Source organism: Oncorhynchus nerka, linkage group LG18 (assembly GCF_034236695.1).
Source record: "Oncorhynchus nerka isolate Pitt River linkage group LG18, Oner_Uvic_2.0, whole genome shotgun sequence".
Lineage (NCBI taxonomy): Eukaryota > Metazoa > Chordata > Actinopteri > Salmoniformes > Salmonidae > Oncorhynchus > Oncorhynchus nerka.
This window is the reverse complement of record NC_088413.1, coordinates 64,708,572-64,729,180: the sequence shown is the minus strand read 5'-3', so window position 1 is coordinate 64,729,180 and position 20,609 is coordinate 64,708,572. Positions and strand designations below refer to the sequence as shown.

General features: G+C 43.0%; 1 protein-coding gene across 1 annotated transcript in view; it reads left to right on the top strand.

Moving 5' to 3' along the window:
- The window catches only part of LOC115146340 (rho guanine nucleotide exchange factor 10-like), an 82,608-nt gene extending 64,794 nt beyond the window's left edge, over nt 1-17,814 (top strand). The window contains 3 exon segments of the mRNA XM_029688363.2: nt 15,616-15,738; nt 16,161-16,705; nt 16,824-17,814. Of these exon segments, the coding sequence (XP_029544223.2) occupies nt 15,616-15,738; nt 16,161-16,663 (626 nt within the window). The 3' untranslated portion in view covers nt 16,664-16,705; nt 16,824-17,814.
- The last annotated feature ends 2,795 nt before the right edge of the window (nt 17,815-20,609 follow it).

Below are 20,609 nucleotides of genomic sequence, written 5' to 3'. Positions count from 1 at the left end.
CCCTTACACTGTGTATAAGACAGTAGTTTTGGAATTGTTAGTTAGATTACTTGTTGGTTATCACTGCATTGTCGGAACTAGAAGCACAAGCATTTCGCTACACTCGCATTAACATCTGCTAACCATGTGTATGTGACAAATAAAATTTGATTTGATTTGATTTGATAACATTACCACACCTGTACACAACATACTGGCTGTATAGATACATAATAACATTACCACACCTGTACACAACATACTGGCTGTATAGATACATGATAACATTACCACACCTGTACACAACATACTGGCTGTATAGATACATAATAACATTACCATACCTGTACACAACATACTGGCTGGTAAGATACATGATAACATTACCACACCTGTACACAACATACTGGCTGTATAGATACATGATAACATTACCACACCTGTACACAACATCCTGGCTGTATAGATACATAATAACATTACCATACCTGTACACAACATACTGGCTGTATAGATACATAATAACATTACCATACCTGTACACAACATACTGGCTGTATAGATACATAATAACATTACCATACCTGTACACAACATACTGGCTGTATAGATACATGATAACATTACCACACCTGTACACAACATACTGGCTGTATAGATACATAATAACATTACCATACCTGTACACAACATACTGGCTGTATAGATACATGATAACATTACCACACCTGTACACAACATACTGGCTGTATAGATACATAATAACATTACCATACCTGTACACAACATACTGGCTGTATAGATACATAATAACATTACCACACCTGTACACAACATACTGGCTGGTAAGATACATGATAACATTACCATACCTGTACACAACATACTGGCTGGTAAGATACATGATAACATTACCATACCTGTACACAACATACTGGCTGTATAGATACATGACAACATTACCATACCTGTACACAACATACTGGCTGTATAGATACATAATAACATTACCACACCTGTACACAACATACTGGCTGTATAGATACATAATAACATTACCATACCTGTACACAACATCCTGGCTGTATAGATACATGATAACATTACCATACCTGTACACAACATACTGGCTGGTAAGATACATAATAACATTACCATACCTGTACACAACCTACTGGCTGTATAGATACATGATAACATTACCACACCTGTACACAACATACTGGCTGTATAGATACATGATAACATTACCATACCTGTACACAACATACTGGCTGGTAAGATACATAATAACATTACCATACCTGTACACAACCTACTGGCTGTATAGATACATAATAACATTACCAAAACCTGTACACAACATACTGGCTGTATAGATACATAATAACATTACCACACCTGTACACAACATACTGGCTGTATAGATACATAATAACATTACCATACCTGTACACAACATCCTGGCTGTATAGATACATAATAACATTACCACACCTGTACACAACATACTGGCTGGTAAGATACATGATAACATTACCATACCTGTACACAACATACTGGCTGGTAAGATACATGATAACATTACCATACCTGTACACAACATACTGGCTGTATAGATACATGACAACATTACCATACCTGTACACAACATACTGGCTGTATAGATACATAATAACATTACCACACCTGTACACAACATACTGGCTGTATAGATACATAATAACATTACCACACCTGTACACAGCATACTGGCTGTATAGATACATGATAACATTACCACACCTGTACACAACATCCTGGCTGGTAAGATACATGATAACATTACCACACCTGTACACAACATACTGGCTGTATAGATGCATGATAACATTACCATACCTGTACACAACATACTGGCTGTATAGATACATGATAACATTACCACACCTGTACACAACATACTGGCTGTATAGATACATAATAACATTACCATACCTGTACACAACATACTGGCTGTATAGATGCATGATAACATTACCATACCTGTACACAACATACTGGCTGTATAGATACATAATAACATTACCACACCTGTACACAACATACTGGCTGTATAGATACATAATAACATTACCATACCTGTACACAACATCCTGGCTGTATAGATACATGATAACATTACCATACCTGTACACAACATACTGGCTGGTAAGATACATAATAACATTACCATACCTGTACACAACATACTGGCTGTATAGATACATGATAACATTACCACACCTGTACACAACATACTGGCTGTATAGATACATGATAACATTACCACACCTGTACACAACATACTGGCTGTATAGATACATAATAACATTACCACACCTGTACACAACATACTGGCTGTATAGATACATAATAACATTACCACACCTGTACACAACATCCTGGCTGTATAGATACATAATAACATTACCACACCTGTACACAACATACTGGCTGTATAGATACATGATAACATTACCACACCTGTACACAACATACTGGCTGTATAGATACATGATAACATTACCACACCTGTACACAACACACTGGCTGTATAGATACATGATAACATTACCACACCTGTACACAACATCCTGGCTGTATAGATGCATGATAACATTACCATACCTGTACACAACATACTGGCTGTATAGATACATAATAACATTACCACACCTGTACACAACATCCTGGCTGTATAGATACATAATAACATTACCACACCTGTACACAACATACTGGCTGGTAAGATGCATGATAACATTACCACACCTGTACACAACACACTGGCTGTATAGATACATGATAACATTACCACACCTGTACACAACATACTGGCTCTATAGATACATGATAACATTACCACACCTGTACACAACATCCTGGCTGTATAGATACATGATAACATTACCACACCTGTACACAACATCCTGGCTGGTAAGATACATGATAACATTACCACACCTGTACACAACATACTGGCTGTATAGATGCATGATAACATTACCATACCTGTACACAACATACTGGCTGTATAGATACATGATAACATTACCACACCTGTACACAACATACTGGCTGTATAGATACATGATAACATTACCACACCTGTACACAACATCCTGGCTGTATAGATACATGATAACATTACCACACCTGTACACAACATACTGGCTGTATAGATGCATGATAACATTACCACACCTGTACACAACATACTGGCTGTATAGATACATGATAACATTACCACACCTGTACACAACATACTGGCTGTATAGATACATGATAACATTACCACACCTGTACACAACATACTGGCTGTATAGATACATAATAACATTACCACACCTGTACACAACATACTGGCTGTATAGATACATGATAACATTACCACACCTGTACACAACATACTGGCTGTATAGATACATAATAACATTACCACACCTGTATACAACATCCTGGCTGTATAGATACATGATAACATTACCACACCTGTACACAACATACTGGCTGTATAGATACATGATAACATTACCACACCTGTACACAACATACTGGCTGTATAGATACATGATAACATTACCACACCTGTACACAACATACTGGCTGTATAGATACATGATAACATTACCACACCTGTACACAACATACTGGCTGTATAGATACATGATAACATTACCATACCTGTACACAACATACTGGCTGTATAGATACATGATAACATTACCACACCTGTACACAACATACTGGCTGTATAGATACATGATAACATTACCACACCTGTACACAACATCCTGGCTGTATAGATACATGATAACATTACCACACCTGTACACAACATACTGGCTGGTAAGACATCATTATCATGTCACACTAGTATGTATCTTACAGCACTGTCAACACAAGGTATGAACAAGTTCACTGCTTTACACAATATACTCTAGTATGAGAGACATTTTTGCCAGCTCTGAAAACACATTTTCTCTAACACAGTAGATGATAGCATCCTAAAAAAATACCCACTCTACACCACCCACCACACACTCAAAGGTGAACCTCACCTTCAGGATATCAGTATACAGCAGCACTGTTTCCATCCTCCAGTACTGTGATTTATAATACAGACGCAGTCTTTTCAACTCTGTTTGCACAAACCACCAGTACCCATGTCATTTTGTTCTCTTTGTGTCCTCCAAAGTCATTGATTGGATCCTTATGGTGGACTGGCAATGAACAGTTTTTTTTTTTTTGCAAGAACAGAGCAGTCCTCTGAAAGTAGAAATGTATCCCATTTGACAGTCAGTCGTCAGGTCGTCATGTACTTGAGTGTGTTTTTCTCCAAATATCAAAGGGCTGCCTGGCTCAGTGACTATCTGAAATAAGATCACAGTCACGGTGTGTGCATAGATACAGTGCATTCAGAAAGTATTCAGACCCCTTGACTTTTTCCACATTTTGTTACGTTACAGCCTTATTCTAAAATTGATTAAATTAAATGTTTTACTCATCAATCTACACACAATAGCCCATAATGACAAAGTGAAAACAGGTTTTTTGAAAATGTTGCTAATTTATTGCATATAAAATACAGAAATACTTTATTGACTTAAGTATTCAGACCCTTTGCTATGTGTCTCGAAATTGAGCTCAGGTGCATCCTGTTTCCATTGATCATCCTTGAGATGTTTCAACAACTTGATTGGAGTCCACCTTTGGTCAATTCAATTAATTGGAGATCACTTGGAAAGACACACACCTGTCTATATAAGGTACCACAGTTGACAGTGCATGTTAGAGCAAAAACCAAGCCATGAGGTCAAAGGAATTGTCCAATTAGCTCGGAGACAGGATTGTGTCAAGGCACAGATCTGGGGCAGGGTATCAAAAAATGTCTGCAGCATTGAAGGTCCCCAAGAACACCGTGGCCTCCATCATTCTTAAAATGGAAGAAATCCTTCCTAGAGCTGGCTGCCTGGCCAAACTGAGCAATCGGGGGAAAGGGCCTTGGTCAGGGAGGTGACCAAGTACCCGATGGTCACTCTGACAGAGCTCCAGAGTTCCTCTGTGGAGATGGGAGAACCTTCCAGAAGGACAACCATCTCTACAGCACTCCACCAATAAGGCATTTATGGTAGAGTGGCCAGACGGAAGCCACTCCTCAGTAAAAGGTACATGACAGCTCGCTTGGAGTTTTCCAAATGCGCCTAAAGGACTCTGACCATGAAACAAGATTCTCTGGTCTGATGTACCCAAGATTGAACTCTTTGGCCTGAATGCCAAGCATCATGTCTGGAGGAAACCTGGCATCATCGCTACGGTGAAGCATTGTGGTGGCAGCATCATGCTGTGTGCATGTTTTGTATCGGCAGGGACTGGGAGACTAGTCAGGATCGAGTGAAAGATGAATGGAGCAAAGTACAGAGAGATCCTTGATGAAAACCTGCTCCAGAGCGCTCAGGACCTCAGACTGGGGTGAGGGTTCATCTTACAACAGGACAACGACCCTAAGCACACAGCCAAGACAATGCAGGAGTGGCTTCGGGACAAGTCTCTGGATGTCTTTGAGTGGCCCAGCCAGAGCCCTGACTTGAATCCGATCGAACATCTCTGGAGAGAACTGAAAATAGCTGTGCAGCGACGCTCCACATACAAATACAACCTGACAGAGCTTGAGATGATATGCAGAGAAGAATGGGTGAATGATATGCAGAGAAGAATGGGGGAAACTCCCCAAATACATGTGTGCAAAGCTTGTAGCATCCTTCCCAACAAGACTCGAGGCTGTAATCACTGCCAAAGCTTCAACAAAGTACAGAGTAAAGGGTCTGAATAATCTAGTTATTTTTATTTTTTATATATATACATTTGCAAAAATGTCTAAACCTGTTTTTGCTTTGTCATTATGGGGTATTGTGTGTAGATTGATGAGGGGAAAAAACATTTAATGCATTTTAGAATAAGGCTGTTGCGTAACAAAATGTGGAAAATGTCAAGGGTTTTTCTCGTTCCGACTAGCAAATGAACGCGGCAAAATGTTAAGCAATCTGTGTGACAACTTCTGTTTGACGTCATTGGTAGTAAAGCTCGTCTCAATCACCACGACGGGTCAAATAGTTGAGAATGTAATAATCAAACAGACCAGAGTCTGAGGATCTTCATCAGAGACAGCTGTGTTGTGAATAGTGAGTGTTCTATAGAGGACTAGTCATAATCTCTCTTCTATCTGTAGCTGGTCTTTAATATTACTACAACAGCTCCATTTTTTAAAATTAGACTTTTGAGGGTTGATCCTGTATATTGCACAAACCCCTGGACTCTGATCACTTGGCTACATAGCTGATGCACGCTGGACTGTCCATTAATCACGGTACTCCATTCTGCTTGTTTGTTTTATCTGTCGGCCGAGTTGCCTAGTCAATGCCATCTCACCTGCTGTTGTTATGCTAGCTGATTAGCTGTTGTCTCACCCACTGTTTTAGCTAGCTTTCCCAATTCAACACCTGTGTTTCACTGTATGCCTCGCTGTATGTCTCTCTCAAATGTCAATATGCCTTGTATACTGTTGCTCAGGTTAGTTATCATTGTTTTAGTTCACAATGGAGCCCCTAGTCCTATTCCTCACACCCCTGATACCTCCTCTGTCCCACCTCCCACATATGCGGTGACCTCACCCATTACAACCAGCATGTCCAGAGATAAAACCTCTCTCATCATCACCCAGTGCCTGGGCTTACCTCCGCCGTACCCGCACCCCACCATACCCCTGTCTGTGCATTATGCCCTGAATATATTCTACCATGCCCAGAAACCTGCTCCTCTTATTCTCTGTCCCCAACGCTCTAGGCGACCAGTTTTGATAGCCCTTAGCCGCACCCTCATACTACTCCTTCTCTGTTCCGCGGGTGATGTGGAGGTAAACCCGGGCCCTGCATGTCCCCAGGCACCCTCATTTGTTGACTTCTGTGATCGAAAAAGCCTTGGTTTCATGCATGTCAACATTAGAAGCCTCCTCCCTAAGTTTGTTTTACTCACTGCTTTAGCACACTCTGCTAACCCTGATGTCCTTGCCGTGTCTGAATCCTGGCTCAGGAAGGCCACCAAAAATTCAGAGATTTCCATACCCAACTATAACATCTTCCGTCAAGATAGAACTGCCAAAGGGGGAGGAGTCGCAGTCTACTGCAGAGATAGCCTGCAAAGTAATGTCATACTTTCCAGGTCCATACCCAAACAGTTCGAACTACTAATTCTGAAAATTACTCTCTCCAGAAATAAGTCTCTCACTGTTGCCGCCTGCTACCGACCCCCTCAGCTCCCAGCTGTGCCCTGGACACCATTTGTGAATTGATTGCCCCCCATCTAGCTTCTGAGTTTGTTCTGTTAGGTGACCTAAACTGGGATATGCTTAACACCCCGGCAGTCCTACAATCTAAGCTAGATGCCCTCAATCTCACACAAATCATCAAGGAACCCACCAGGTACAACCCTAACTCTGTAAGCAAGGGCACCCTCATAGACGTCATCCTGACCAACTGGCCCTCCAAATACACCTCCGCTGTCTTCAACCAGGATCTCAGCGACCACTGCCTCATTGCCTGTATCCGCTACGGTGCCGCAGTCAAACGACCACCCCTCATCACTGTCAAACGCTCCCTAAAACACTTCTGTGAGCAGGCCTTTCTAATCGACCTGGCCCGGGTATCCTGGAAGGACATTGACCTCATCCCGTCAGTTGAGGATGCCTGGTCATTCTTTAAGAGTAACTTCCTCACCATATTAGATAAGCATGCTCCGTTCAAAAATGCAGAACTAAGAACAGATACAGCCCTTGGTTCACTCCAGACCTGACTGCCCTCGACCAGCACAAAAACATCCTGTGGCGGACTGCAATAGCATCGAACAGTCCCCGCGATATGCAACTGTTCAGGGAAGTCAGGAACCAATACACGCAGTCAGTCAGGAAAGCTAAGGCCAGCTTCTTCAGGCAGAAGTTTGCATCCTGTAGCTCCAACTCCAAAAAGTTCTGGGACACTGTGAAGTCCATGGAGAACAAGAGCACCTCCTCCCAGCTGCCCACTGCACTGAGGCTAGGGAACACGGTCACCACCGACAAATCCATGATTAACGAAAACTTCAACAAGCATTTCTCAACGGCTGGCCATGCCTTCCGCCTGGCTACTCCTACCTCGGCCAACAGCTCCGGCCCCCGCAGCTCCTCGCCCAAGCCTCTCCAGGTTCTCCTTTACCCAAATCCAGATAGCAGATGTTCTGAAAGAGCTGCAAAACCTGGACCCGTATAAATCAGCTGGGCTTGACAATCTGGACCCTCTATTTCTGAAACTATCCGCCGCCGTTGTCGCAACCCCTATTACCAGCCTGTTCAACCTCTCTTTCATATCGTCTGAGATCCCCAAGGATTGGAAAGCTGCCGCAGTCATCCCCCTCTTCAAAGGGGGAGACACCCTGGACCCAAACTGTTACAGACCTATATCCATTCTGCCCTGCCTATCTAAGGTCTTCGAAAGCCAAGTCAACAAACAGGTCACTGACCATCTCGAATCCCACCGTACCTTCTCCGCTATGCAATCTGGTTTCCGAGCCGGTCACGGGTGCACCTCAGCCACACTCAAGGTACTAAACGACATCATAACCGCCATCGATAAAAGACAGTACTGTGCAGCCGTCTTCATCGACCTTGCCAAGGCTTTTTTTTTTTTTTTTGGATGACTGCCTTGCCTGGTTCACCAATTACTTTGCAGACAGAGTTCAGTGTGTCAAATCGGAGGGCATGTTGTCCGGTCCTCTGGCAGTCTCTATGGGGGTGCCACAGGGTTCAATTCTCGGGCCGACTCTTTTCTCTGTGTATATCAATGATGTTGCTCTTGCTGCGGGCGATTCCCTGATCCACCTCTACGCAGACGACACCATTCTATACACTTTCGGCCCGTCATTGGACACTGTGCTACCTAACCTCCAATCGAGCTTCAATGCCATACAACACTCCTTCCGTGGCCTCCAACTGCTCTTAAACGCTAGTAAAACCAAATGCATGCTTTTCAACCGATCGCTGCCTGCACCCGCTTGCCCGACTAGCATCACCACACTGGATGGTTCCGACCTTGAATATGTGGACACCTATAAGTACCTAGGTGTCTGGCTAGACTGCAAACTCTCCTTCCAGACCCATATCAAACATCTCCAATCGAAAATCAAATCAAGAGTCGGCTTTCTATTCCGCAACAAAGCCTCCTTCACTCACGCTGCCAAGCTTACCTAGTAAAACTGACTATCCTACCGATCCTCGACTTCGGCGATGTCATCTACAAAATGGCTTCCAACACTCTTCTCAGCAAACTGGATGCAGTTTATCACAGTGCCATCCGTTTTGTCACTAAAGCACCTTATACTACCCACCACTGCGACTTGTATGCTCTAGTCGGCTGGCCCTCGCTACATATTCGTCGCCAGACCCACTGGCTCCAGGTCATCTACAAGGCCATGCTAGGCAAAGCTCCGCCTTATCTCAGCTCACTGGTCACGATGGCAACACCCATCCGTAGCACGCGCTCCAGCAGGTGTATCTCATTGAGCATCCCCAAAGCCAACACCTCATTCGGCTGCCTTTCGTTCCAGTACTCTGCTGCCTGTGACTGGAACGAATTGCAAAAATCGCTGAAGTTGGAGACTTTCATCTCCCTCACCAACTTCAAACATCAGCTATCTGAGCAGCTAACCGATCGCTGCAGCTGTACATAATCTATTGGTAAATAGCCCACCCATTTTCACCTACCTCATCCCCACAGTTTTTATTTATTTACTTTTCTGCTCTTTTGCACACAAATATCCCTACCTGTACATGATCATCTGATCATTTATCACTCCAGTGTTAATCTGCAATATTGTAATTATTCGCCTACCTCCTCATGCCTTTTGCACACATTGTATATAGTTGTATATAGACTCCCCTTTTTTTCTCTACTGCGTTATTGACTTGTTAATTGTTTACTCCATGTGTAACTCTGTGTTGTCTGTTCACTCTGCTATGCTTTATCTTGGCCAGGTCGCAGTTGCAAATGAGAACCTGTTCTCAACTAGCCTACCTGGTTAAATAAAGGTGAAATAAAAAAATAAAAAAATAAAAAAATATTGTCAGTTGCAGCTGTTAGCCTCCTATAATCAGTTCTACTGTAGTAAATGGAATACTGTACAGCCAGCCTTGTTGTTATAAGGTTTTGGGAGGTTTGTCCTGTGATGTTGTCATGAAGGTTTTATATCCAGCTAGTTACAGTTTTCCTCTCTGACCCTGTACAGTATTTTGAAGATACCGTCCAGTCGACTGTTTAGATTTCAATTTGAATTATTTCAAGCTGGACTCTGCCATGGAGTAATTATTTTTACATTGTGTGTGTGTGTGTGTTTTGTGGTCACCAGTAATGACTAGCCTACAGGAACACATCACAGTCTCCTTTTAAAAGTGTAATAAACAGTTCTATCATTATCTGAGTTCTGCCCATTGTTTATAAGCCCTAGACTGTGTGTACATAGTTGAGTATTTTAGTGGCCTCATCCATTATTACCATAAGGTTTTGTACTTTGCTCTCTCCAGATGCACCCCTACATACTGTGGGAACAAACTACAGGAACACAGACAGACTGACTACATACTATTTGTGTATTTAGAGGGTTTCAGAAGACCGACAGAGAGCTGTGAGACGTGTGTTTAAGTGAACTAGTTTTCTCAGCAGTCTTTAGTGTCTATTGCAGACCTATTGCAGACCTCCTGCAATCTGGCTTGTTTCAGGAAACCTATAAAATACTTACTAGCCACAACAAAGTACAACACATGGGAGTTCCATTTGATAACTCATTTAAGCAGTCTAATGTAATGTATTGCATTACAGCAAGGGACATCATCATTTGCCTGACAACTCAAACTGAATTCTTCCTCTGATCTATCGTTCGCTACATACTTCAGTCTGAGACTGCCATCATTTAAGTTGTTTGTGTTGATGTCAAAATGAAGGGGTGTTGTACAGAACAAAGTCATCAGCGATTGGATAATCTCTAACCAATCAGAGTATCACAGCAAATAAAGAATTTTTGAAACGCTGCTTTACCCACATGTGTTCTGGCTCTGGCCCTACCCATTGGTTTATGGGACCAATCGGACAGTCTAGAATGGATTTTCATTCTAGAAATCGCCGGGGAGTTACTCGGATCCAGACTCATTGCGGAGAAGAAAATAACTTCCGTGGGCGTAGCGTTTGGCTAGAGCAATGAGTTTGGGTAGCCAGGCAACACCATTGTATCATGACTTCGTTGCACAGTAAACCTTACTAAATCTTGGCATATGTTCCATCATGCATGCTTTAGTTGCATATTCAATAGTGCTTCAATATTTGAATAGGCAATTTAGTCAAGTATTGCATAAACCTAAGGGATCACTTTGTGGTTGTTTGTGGAAAAGCAAGAGTACACTTTCATTCAGCACAGCATGCTTTGAATGTCCAGTCAGTAACTTACCCTACACCTAGCCTTCTGAGAAACTCAGCCCAACTAGTTCTGAGGTTGAGCAGTAGAATGGCTTTTAACAGAGATGTGAATGATAAGCCTGTCTGGATGACTTATTTACTTAATAAGAGGCATCAACCACAGAGGAAGTTTCTCTGAACGAGAGACCTTGGACCAGCGACTTGAAATACTTCCTCCTCTAGGCCAAGGCTGTGTGCACATCACATTACGGTCTGACTTCCTCTGATGACAGCGATGGGTTAATGTCCTATCTACAGTATCTCTCTGTCATGGGACTCTGTTTTCCTTCTATCATCTCTTCCAGTGGACCATTCAACTGATCCAACCCCCACTGTATCACCCTCACCTGGTTCTCTTCAACCACGGTCTAAACTGGCGGCCTGCACTGGCTAAACATGTGCATGTGATTTGTCAGGGCAAGTTCAGATTTCTCTCCGTGGAGGGAGTTATATTGTTTGCCCCTGCAAGCCTGGGTTTGGCTTTCCACAATGTTCCACCTTGGCACTTATTTAGTTGTTGGCAGCTGCTGTCAGATTGATTGACTAGGCCAGAGAATGTGCTGTTTCTGCAGAGCCTGCTGACTGTAGTGCCATTCAAGCTGTTTGGCTGAAAGAAGATGGGACGATCAATATCTGTTTAGAGTGGAGGGTGATGGATGCAGTGACTTTATATTCTCTGCATCGCTACATTCTTGAGATACTTGAGTAGTATTGTTCAGGCTAAAGAGGTGACTCCAGATGTACCCCGACATACTGTGGCAACAAACTACAGGAACACAGACAGAATAACTACATACTATTTGTGTATTTAGGGGGTTTCAGAAGTCCAGCAGAGAGCTGTGAGAATGTGTTAATTAGTTTTGTCTGAGACCCTATTGCAGACCTCAGGAAACACAGGTTCAGACAGGGGGTTCACAGTTGCCGGAGGGGGTTCACAGTTGATGGCATAGAATTGAGAGTGATTGAGTGTGAAATGTCCTCAGTGTTCAAGGTGGGGTTGTTCTTCTACTCATGCTAGCTCATGTTGGAACGATTCCTTGTAAATCCTTTGATTGCACTGAGGAATTTCTCACAGATATTTTGCAAAACTGTGGTCTCTTTGGCTGTAATTCGGTTTTAGTTATGTCCAATTGAATTTCACAGTGATTATTCAAACACATGCTTTGGTGATTACTTGCAGTACCTCCTCTGCCCTTCCTTAACCCTTTACCGGGTTGGGTATGGTTGATTTTCATTTGGAAAAACGTTATGAAAACCTTCCAAAAACCACCCTCCAAATACAGTTTGTTCTCACACTGTGTCTTTGATGTTCTCTAGACCAGTGTTTCCCAACTCTGGTCCTCAAGAACCCCTGGCCCCAACAGCACACATTTTTGTTGTAGCCCCGGACAAAAATACCTGATTCAACTTGTCAAGGGCTTGACGATTAGTTGCCTAGTAGAATCAGGTGTGCTTGTCCGGGGCCACAACAAAAAAATATGTACTGTTGGGAGTACTTTAGGACCGGAGTTTGCGAACACTGCCCTACACGCTTCTAAAAAAAAGTGTTCCAAAAGGGTTCTTCGGCTTTCCACATAGGATAACCCTTTTTGGTTCCAGGCAGAGCCCTTTTGGGTTCCATATAGAACCTTCTGTAGAAAGGAACCCAAAAGCGTTCTACCTGGAACCAAAAAGGGTTCTTCAAATGGTTCTCCAATTGGGAAAGCCGAAGAACCCTTTTAGGTTCTACATAAGAGTGTAGAAGATGTGAGTGCAGGAGAGGAGTGTCCAGATCGGCGGCTTTGTCTGGCCTGACCTAAATACCCAGCCATGTGGACACTAATGGGGATAAACATGCAGAGCCAGGAAACAACACCTCCAGCCCCTTCATCACCACGTTGGCCCTGGGACTGCCTGGAGACAGAGGCCTGGAGACAGAGGCCTGGAGACAGAGGCCTGGAGACAGAGGCCTGGAGACAGAGGCCTGGAGACAGAGGCCTGGAGACAGTAGTGTTGTAGCCTCTCTGTCTCTGGTTCCAGACTTTGGCCTGATATGAACCATCTCTTAGTGAGATAGGATCAGTGTTTTATATCTAACCCACCCTACTGCTAGTGTAATATCAGTGTAGTGTACTGTAGGTTGTATGTTTTTTATCTGAACCCCCTGCTGTAATTCAACTTGCTAGTTGTGGGGGATAATTGCAGATCAAAGCAGACCTCTGGTGTGGGATCTGGAACAGGCCCGGGCCGTGTTGATGCTGGTTCAGGTTTATTTTGGTTTGGCCTATGGGTGGAAACTTCAAATATTATGAAAGGAGAATATTGAGAAATGCACCCCAGTGTGTGTGTTTCTGGTAACCGGGGGCCCTCATTACAAGCACATGTGCGGCGATGGGTTATGCTGGTCTGTTCTCTGCTGGGTGAGTAGCACTGTAGACTCAGGACTGATGTTCCTCAGAGGGGTGATCTCTGGAGGAGCTAGGGGTCGGGCAGAGAGATCAGCGGCTGATTTGGCCAAAGCCCTGGGGGATTATGGGAGGGCGAGGACTTAGCTGCGCAGCTCTTACTGCAGTGTATGATGGGTAATGCCACTCACAACTGGAGCTTTGACAGACTTTCTCAAGCAGTCATACCATACTCCATCCGTTATCACGGTTTTGTCAAAATGCATTTGCATTAACAATTATGGGTATTCTGGACATTTTCTGTTCACTCTTTGCAATGCTGCTTGTTGCCATAGTAATGCTTATTGAGGATGATGTTAACAAGTACCAAGTTCCACACAAGTCACTAAACGTTCACTAGACAACACAATTGATCACATCCTCTAAAAGGTGCTGTTAGCGTAACAATTACTGCGTTTACAGTATCAAGTGATATTTCATACTGAATTTGTGACGAGGAAGACCGGACACACACAGTCCTTTCTGTCCCAGCCTGCATCAGGCTTTCTGAATAGAACCACAGTTGTTTGCTTAATTACGACATTACGGTTCACTCATTCTCGATTTACATAACACTTTTGTGTTTGTTTGTTTGACCCAAAGCGGACTATAATGGTGGTCTTTTTGGTGAAAAGAGCTGTTATTATTTTTGCTCCTCTTTCGGTTGCCCTGGAGACCATTGGCTGTTAAGTGTTATTGCTGTAGTAACCTCCCCACACACTAAGCAGAAATGCCTCCCTCCATGTTACTGTCCCTCGGCTCGCTGGAAGGGGCACATTAACTGTGTTCATTCTCATTTATGGGAGACTTCTGAATGTAAATACCTACTTATCTCCTACTGTGAATGTAAATACCTACCTATCTCCTACTGTGAATGTAAATACCTACTTATCTCCTACTGTGAATGTAAATAACTACTTATCTCCTTCTGTGAATGTAAATACCTACCTATCTCCTACTGTGAATGTAAATACCTACTTATCTCCTACTGTGAATGTAAATAACTACTTATCTCCTACTGTGAATGTAAATAACTACTTATCTCCTACTGTGAATGTAAATAACTACCTATCTCCTACTGTGAATGTAAATACCTACTTATCTCCTACTGTGAATGTAAATAACTACTTATATCCTACTGTGAATGTAAATAACTACTGTGAATGTACATACCTACTTATCTCCTACTGTGAATGTAAATACCTACTTATCTCCTACTGTGAATGTAAATAACTACTTATCTCCTACTGTGAATGTAAATACCTACTTATCTCCTACTGTGAATGAAAATAACTACTTATCTCCTACTGTGAATGTAAATAACTACTTATCTCCTACTGTGAATGTAAATACCTACTTATCTCCTACTGTGAATGTAAATACCTACTTATCTCCTACTGTGAATGTAAATAACTATTTATCTCCTACTGTGAATGTAAATACCTACCCTACTCCTCCTGTGTTAAGCTTGACCCAGAAATCATTAAGGTCAACCATTAACTATCAACCTTTTTTTCATAACTTGAAAAAGCCCACTGTTCAAAACGTTTTGTGCAATACTGTAGCCCCCTGGATTACTGCTCCAAACTGCTCTCTACAACATAATTTAACACAAACTCTGCAGAATCAGTATTGATGTGTTGGTTCTATTCTGTCCATAGGGAACCAGAGGGTCTCAGTCAGCAGTCTACTGGTGTGCCATGGTCTGCTGCTGGTGGGGACCAACCTGGGGGTGACAGTGGCCCTCTCTGTCCCCAGACTACAGGGAATCCCCAAGGTCACAGGTGGGTGCATCTTCCCTGAAGATTATTCCAGATTATCTAAAAATCCCAATGAGGAATTATATGGCAAATCATCCATTTGGTGTCATAGTTTTGGGGTAAAGGAAGGGATTTGGGTACCAAGTGCATTAAGGACTTTATCAATGTAACTGGAGCACATCATGGGTTAATGGGCCTTAGTGATTATCATTCAGGTTCCAGCTGCCTTGATATTTTAGTGGCGCCTTTCTCACAATGATACTGTCTTTTAATTGATATGGCTCAAAGCTAGTTTCCATGTGCCTCTGGTCTACGGAATTCTTAGTCTCTGGCGGCTACTGCCAAAAGTGGGCAATTTGAAACACATATGTAGTTACAAACAGTATTTTCCAGTAAATTTATACTGTATACGGAGTAATGCGTGTCTGGATATTTGGCTGTCGTAGGACGGGGCATGGTATCCTTCCACGCCCACCATGGCCCAGTAAAGTTCCTCACCATGGCAGCCGCAGTGTGCAACCGGCCCTCTGGCAGCCCAGGCCACAGCCTACCTAGCCAGCCAGGAGGCACCAAGGACGGGGAGAAGGCCCAGGCCTCCTCACCTCCAACCCCAGGCTCCACACCCACCCAGGGCCGGGGAGTGTGGCTGGGGGAGGCAGGCTGCACTTCCATGGCCCTCCAGGACTCCCTGTCCTCCTCCTGTGGCTCCCTGGCTCTGTCCCAGGGCTCTCTGGAGCACGGGCTCGAGGACGGGGCCATCTATGACCTGGTCAATGATCCGGCCCACCATCAGAGGGGCAGGAGGGTCCAGAAGGTGGACGTCAGCTCTCTGCTGGTGGTTTCAGGGGGGCTGGGTCACCACAGGGTCAACAGGAAGACCAAACAGTCCCGTCAGGAGGAGACGGTGTCCAACATCATGGTGTGGCAGATCCCTCTACTCAACATGTGAGAGAGACCAGAGAGTAGAGACTAACTAGTTCAGTGTAACAAGGTGAGTGGGGCCATAGTCACTGTAGTATTCAATAGTGTTAATGGTTTAATAACCATAATCCTGTCATGTCTCCCCATAATCCTCCTCATTCTCTTATTCTCTCACCTTCTCCCCAAAGACTGAGGATGCTGCAGTTCCTACTTGACTCAGTGACACTCCAAAGGATATCCATTAATTCCCATGGTTGTCTGGACTTTGGGATCAATCAACTCAACTATGTGTCTTATAATGAGAAATACTCCAGAGGGCATCACATGAATAATAGCAAGAGTTTCTGATATCTCCTACCCAGTGACCTTCTGTTCATGTGGGACATTCCTATTGGGTAATGGGTACAAATGGATCAATACACTTTAACCACTTAATAATGGCACCTGACTTGAATCCAATGAAGAGAACCTGAATATGTAGAAAAACCACTGAAATGTTCCTAATGTCATTCATATTATGTCATTTTGAGAGAGGACCGATGAAATTTACTTGTTTACTTGTTATAACATGGCTAATATTTTGTGTGACTGAGACGTGCCTGATCACCAGAGTGTTGATGGCACAATAATTGTATCCGGGCTAATCACATAGATAGACATCAGACATTCCCATTTTCCTACGTAGACAGAATTTGAGGAAAGCCAGGCAACAATGTCTACTCTGACACTTCCACTGTTGGGAACAAGCATTATTTGGGGCCAAAGCCTTCTCATGATCATATCCATTGGCCGGGCTATGTTCTATGAATTGGGTCTGTTAATAGATATGTTTACTTGTTTGTTATTGGGTCAGGGAGAGATCATTTGTCTGCAATGGTGCCCATATTTCATTGGTACACTGAAGCTTAAAGTGTGCTTATGTTGTCATCAGGTGGCTATGGAGGGTGAGTGGTTGCTGATATGAGGTATGATGGGACTTCCTGGCTGGCCAGGTTTCCAGTAGATCCTAAATGGAGGGAGAGTCTAACTGTTACCAGATGAAAAGAAGGGGTTGTTACTTGCTCAAATACATTTATTGTCACTAAAGGATATTTAAAAAATGTAACTAAAGCTTTATACTTTTGTGCCATTTTGTATGTACTTCTGTTGTGTATATTAACACTATACATGTTTTATTCAGCAGCTTTGTGTATGATTTATTTCATGTATGCAAGCTCAGCCTGCTCACTTTATTTCAACCAAAACGTTGCACTAGTTCAAATATGCTACCAGTAATGTATAGCCTCTGGTATTTGGTCCAATACCAAGCTCTAAGAACAACTCTCCACACTTACCATCAAGCACTACACAGCGGATTCAAATAACCAACTCGTCACAGCGGATTCAAATAACCAACTCGTCACAGCGGATTCAAATAACCAACTCGTCACAGCGGATTCAAATAACCAACTCGTCACAGCGGATTCAAATAACCAACTCGTCACAGCGGATTCAAATAACCAACTCGTCACAGCGGATTCAAATAACCAACTCGTCACAGCGGATTCAAATAACCAACTCGTCACAGCGGATTCAAATAACCAACTCGTCACAGCGGATTCAAATAACCAACTCGTCACAGCGGATTCAAATAACCAACTCGTCACAGCGGATTCAAATAACCAACTCGTCACAGCGGATTCAAATAACCAACTCGTCACAGCGGATTCAAATAACCAACTCGTCACAGCGGATTCAAATAACCAACTCGTCACAGCGGATTCAAATAACCAACTCGTCACAGCGGATTCAAATAACCAACTCGTCACAGCGGATTCAAATAACCAACTCGTCACAGCGGATTCAAATAACCAACTCGTCAAGCTTTGATTATTTGAATCCGCTGTATGTCAAGCTAGGGCAAAGAATTGGAATGCTGACTGTGATCTAGGTGCAATCGCTCAACATCAGTGCCCAACCTCACTAATGCGTTTATGGTGGAATGGAAGCAAGTCCCCGCAGTAATGTTCCAACATCTAGTGGAAAGCCTTCCCAGAAGAGTGGAGGCTGTTATAGCAGCAAAGGGGGGACCAACTCCATGTTAATGTCCATGATTTTAGAATGAGATGTTCGTTAAGCAGGTGTCCACATACTTCTGGTCATGTAGTGTACGTACAGTGCCTTCATAAAGTATTCACACCCCTTGACTTTTTCCACATTTTGTTGTGTTACAGCCTGATTTTAAAATGGATTTAGATTTAGTGTCATTGTCCTACACACAATAACCCATAATGTCAATGCGCAATAATGTTTTGTCATTTTTACAAATTCATAAAAAATGTAAAGCTGAAATGTCTCAAGTCAATAAGTATTCAACCTCTTTATTATGGCAAGCCTAAATAAATGCAGGAGTAAAACTCTGTGTGCAATAAGGGTTTAACATGATTTTTGAATGACTACATCATCTTTGTGCCCCAGACATAAAATTATCTGTAAGATCCCTCAGTCGAGCGGTGAATTTCAAACACAGATTCAACCACAAAGACCAGGGAGGTTTTCCAATGCCTCACAAAGAAGGGCACCTATTGGTAGAGCCAGGCCCAATCGCTCAATATCAGTGCCCAAACTCACCTAATGCTTTTGTGGCTGAATGGAAGCACGTTCCCGCAGCAATGTTCCAACATCTAGTGGAAAGCCTTCGCAGAAGACACTGAATATCCCTTTGAGCATGGTGAAGTTATAAATTACACTTTGGATGATGTATCAATACACTCAGTCACTACAAAGATACGGGCGTCCTTCCTGACTCAGTTGCCGTAGAGGAAAGAAAAAACACTCAGGGATTTCACCAGGAGGCCAATGGTGACTTTAAAACGGTTACAGAGTTTAATGGCTGTGATAGGAGACAACTGAGGATGGATCAACAACATTGTAGTTACTCCACAATACTAAAGTTAAGAAATTAACTTTTTGTCCTGAATAGAAAGTGTTATGTTTGGGGCAAATCCAACACAACACATCCTTGGGTACCACTCTTTGTATTTTCAAGAATGGGGGTGGGTGCATCATGTCATGGGTATACTTGTCCTTGCCAAGGACTAAGGAGTTGTTTTTTTTACGATAAAAAGAAACAGAATACAGCTAAGCACAGGCAAAATCCTAGAGGAAAACATGCTTCAGTTTGCTTTCCAACAGACACTGGGAGATATTCACAATTCAGCACGACAATACCCTACATAAGACAAGTTAATCCATTGTTCCCTGGGCGCCGAAGACGTGGATGTCGATTAAGGCAACCGCCTGCACCTCTCAGAGGGGTTGGGTTAAATGCGGAAGACAAATTTAATTTGAATGCATTCAGTTGTACAACTGACTAGGTATCCCCCTTTCCTTTCCCAAATATACACTGAGTGCACTAAACATTAGGAACAGACTCCAAATATTGAGTTGCACCCCTTTTGCCCTCAGAACAGCCTCAATTCGTCAGGGCATGGACGACAAGGTGTTGAAAGCGTTCCACAGGGATGCTGGCCCATGGTGACTCCAATGCTTCCCACAGTTGTGTCAAGTTGGCTGGATGTACTTTGGGTGGTGGACCATACTTGATACACTTGGGAAACTGTTGAGCGTGAAAAACCTAGCAGCGTTGCAGTTCTTGACACACTCAAACTGGTGCGCCTGGCAACTTCTACCATACCCCGTTCAAAGGCAATTCAATCTTTTGTCTTGCCCATTCACCCTCTGAATGTTACACGTTCACATTCTGTCTCAATTGTCTCAAGGCTTAAATTCCTTCCTTTAACCTCTCCTCCCCTTCATCTACACTGATCAGTCACATCAATTAGGAATCATAGCTTTCACCTGGATTCACCTGGTCAGGCATGGAAAGAGCAGGTGTTCCTAATGTTTAGTACACTGGAGTTGCTTACCGAGACGAGTGGCCTAACTATAGTTTTGACTTAAATTGGCTTGAAAATATGGCAAGATTTGAAAAT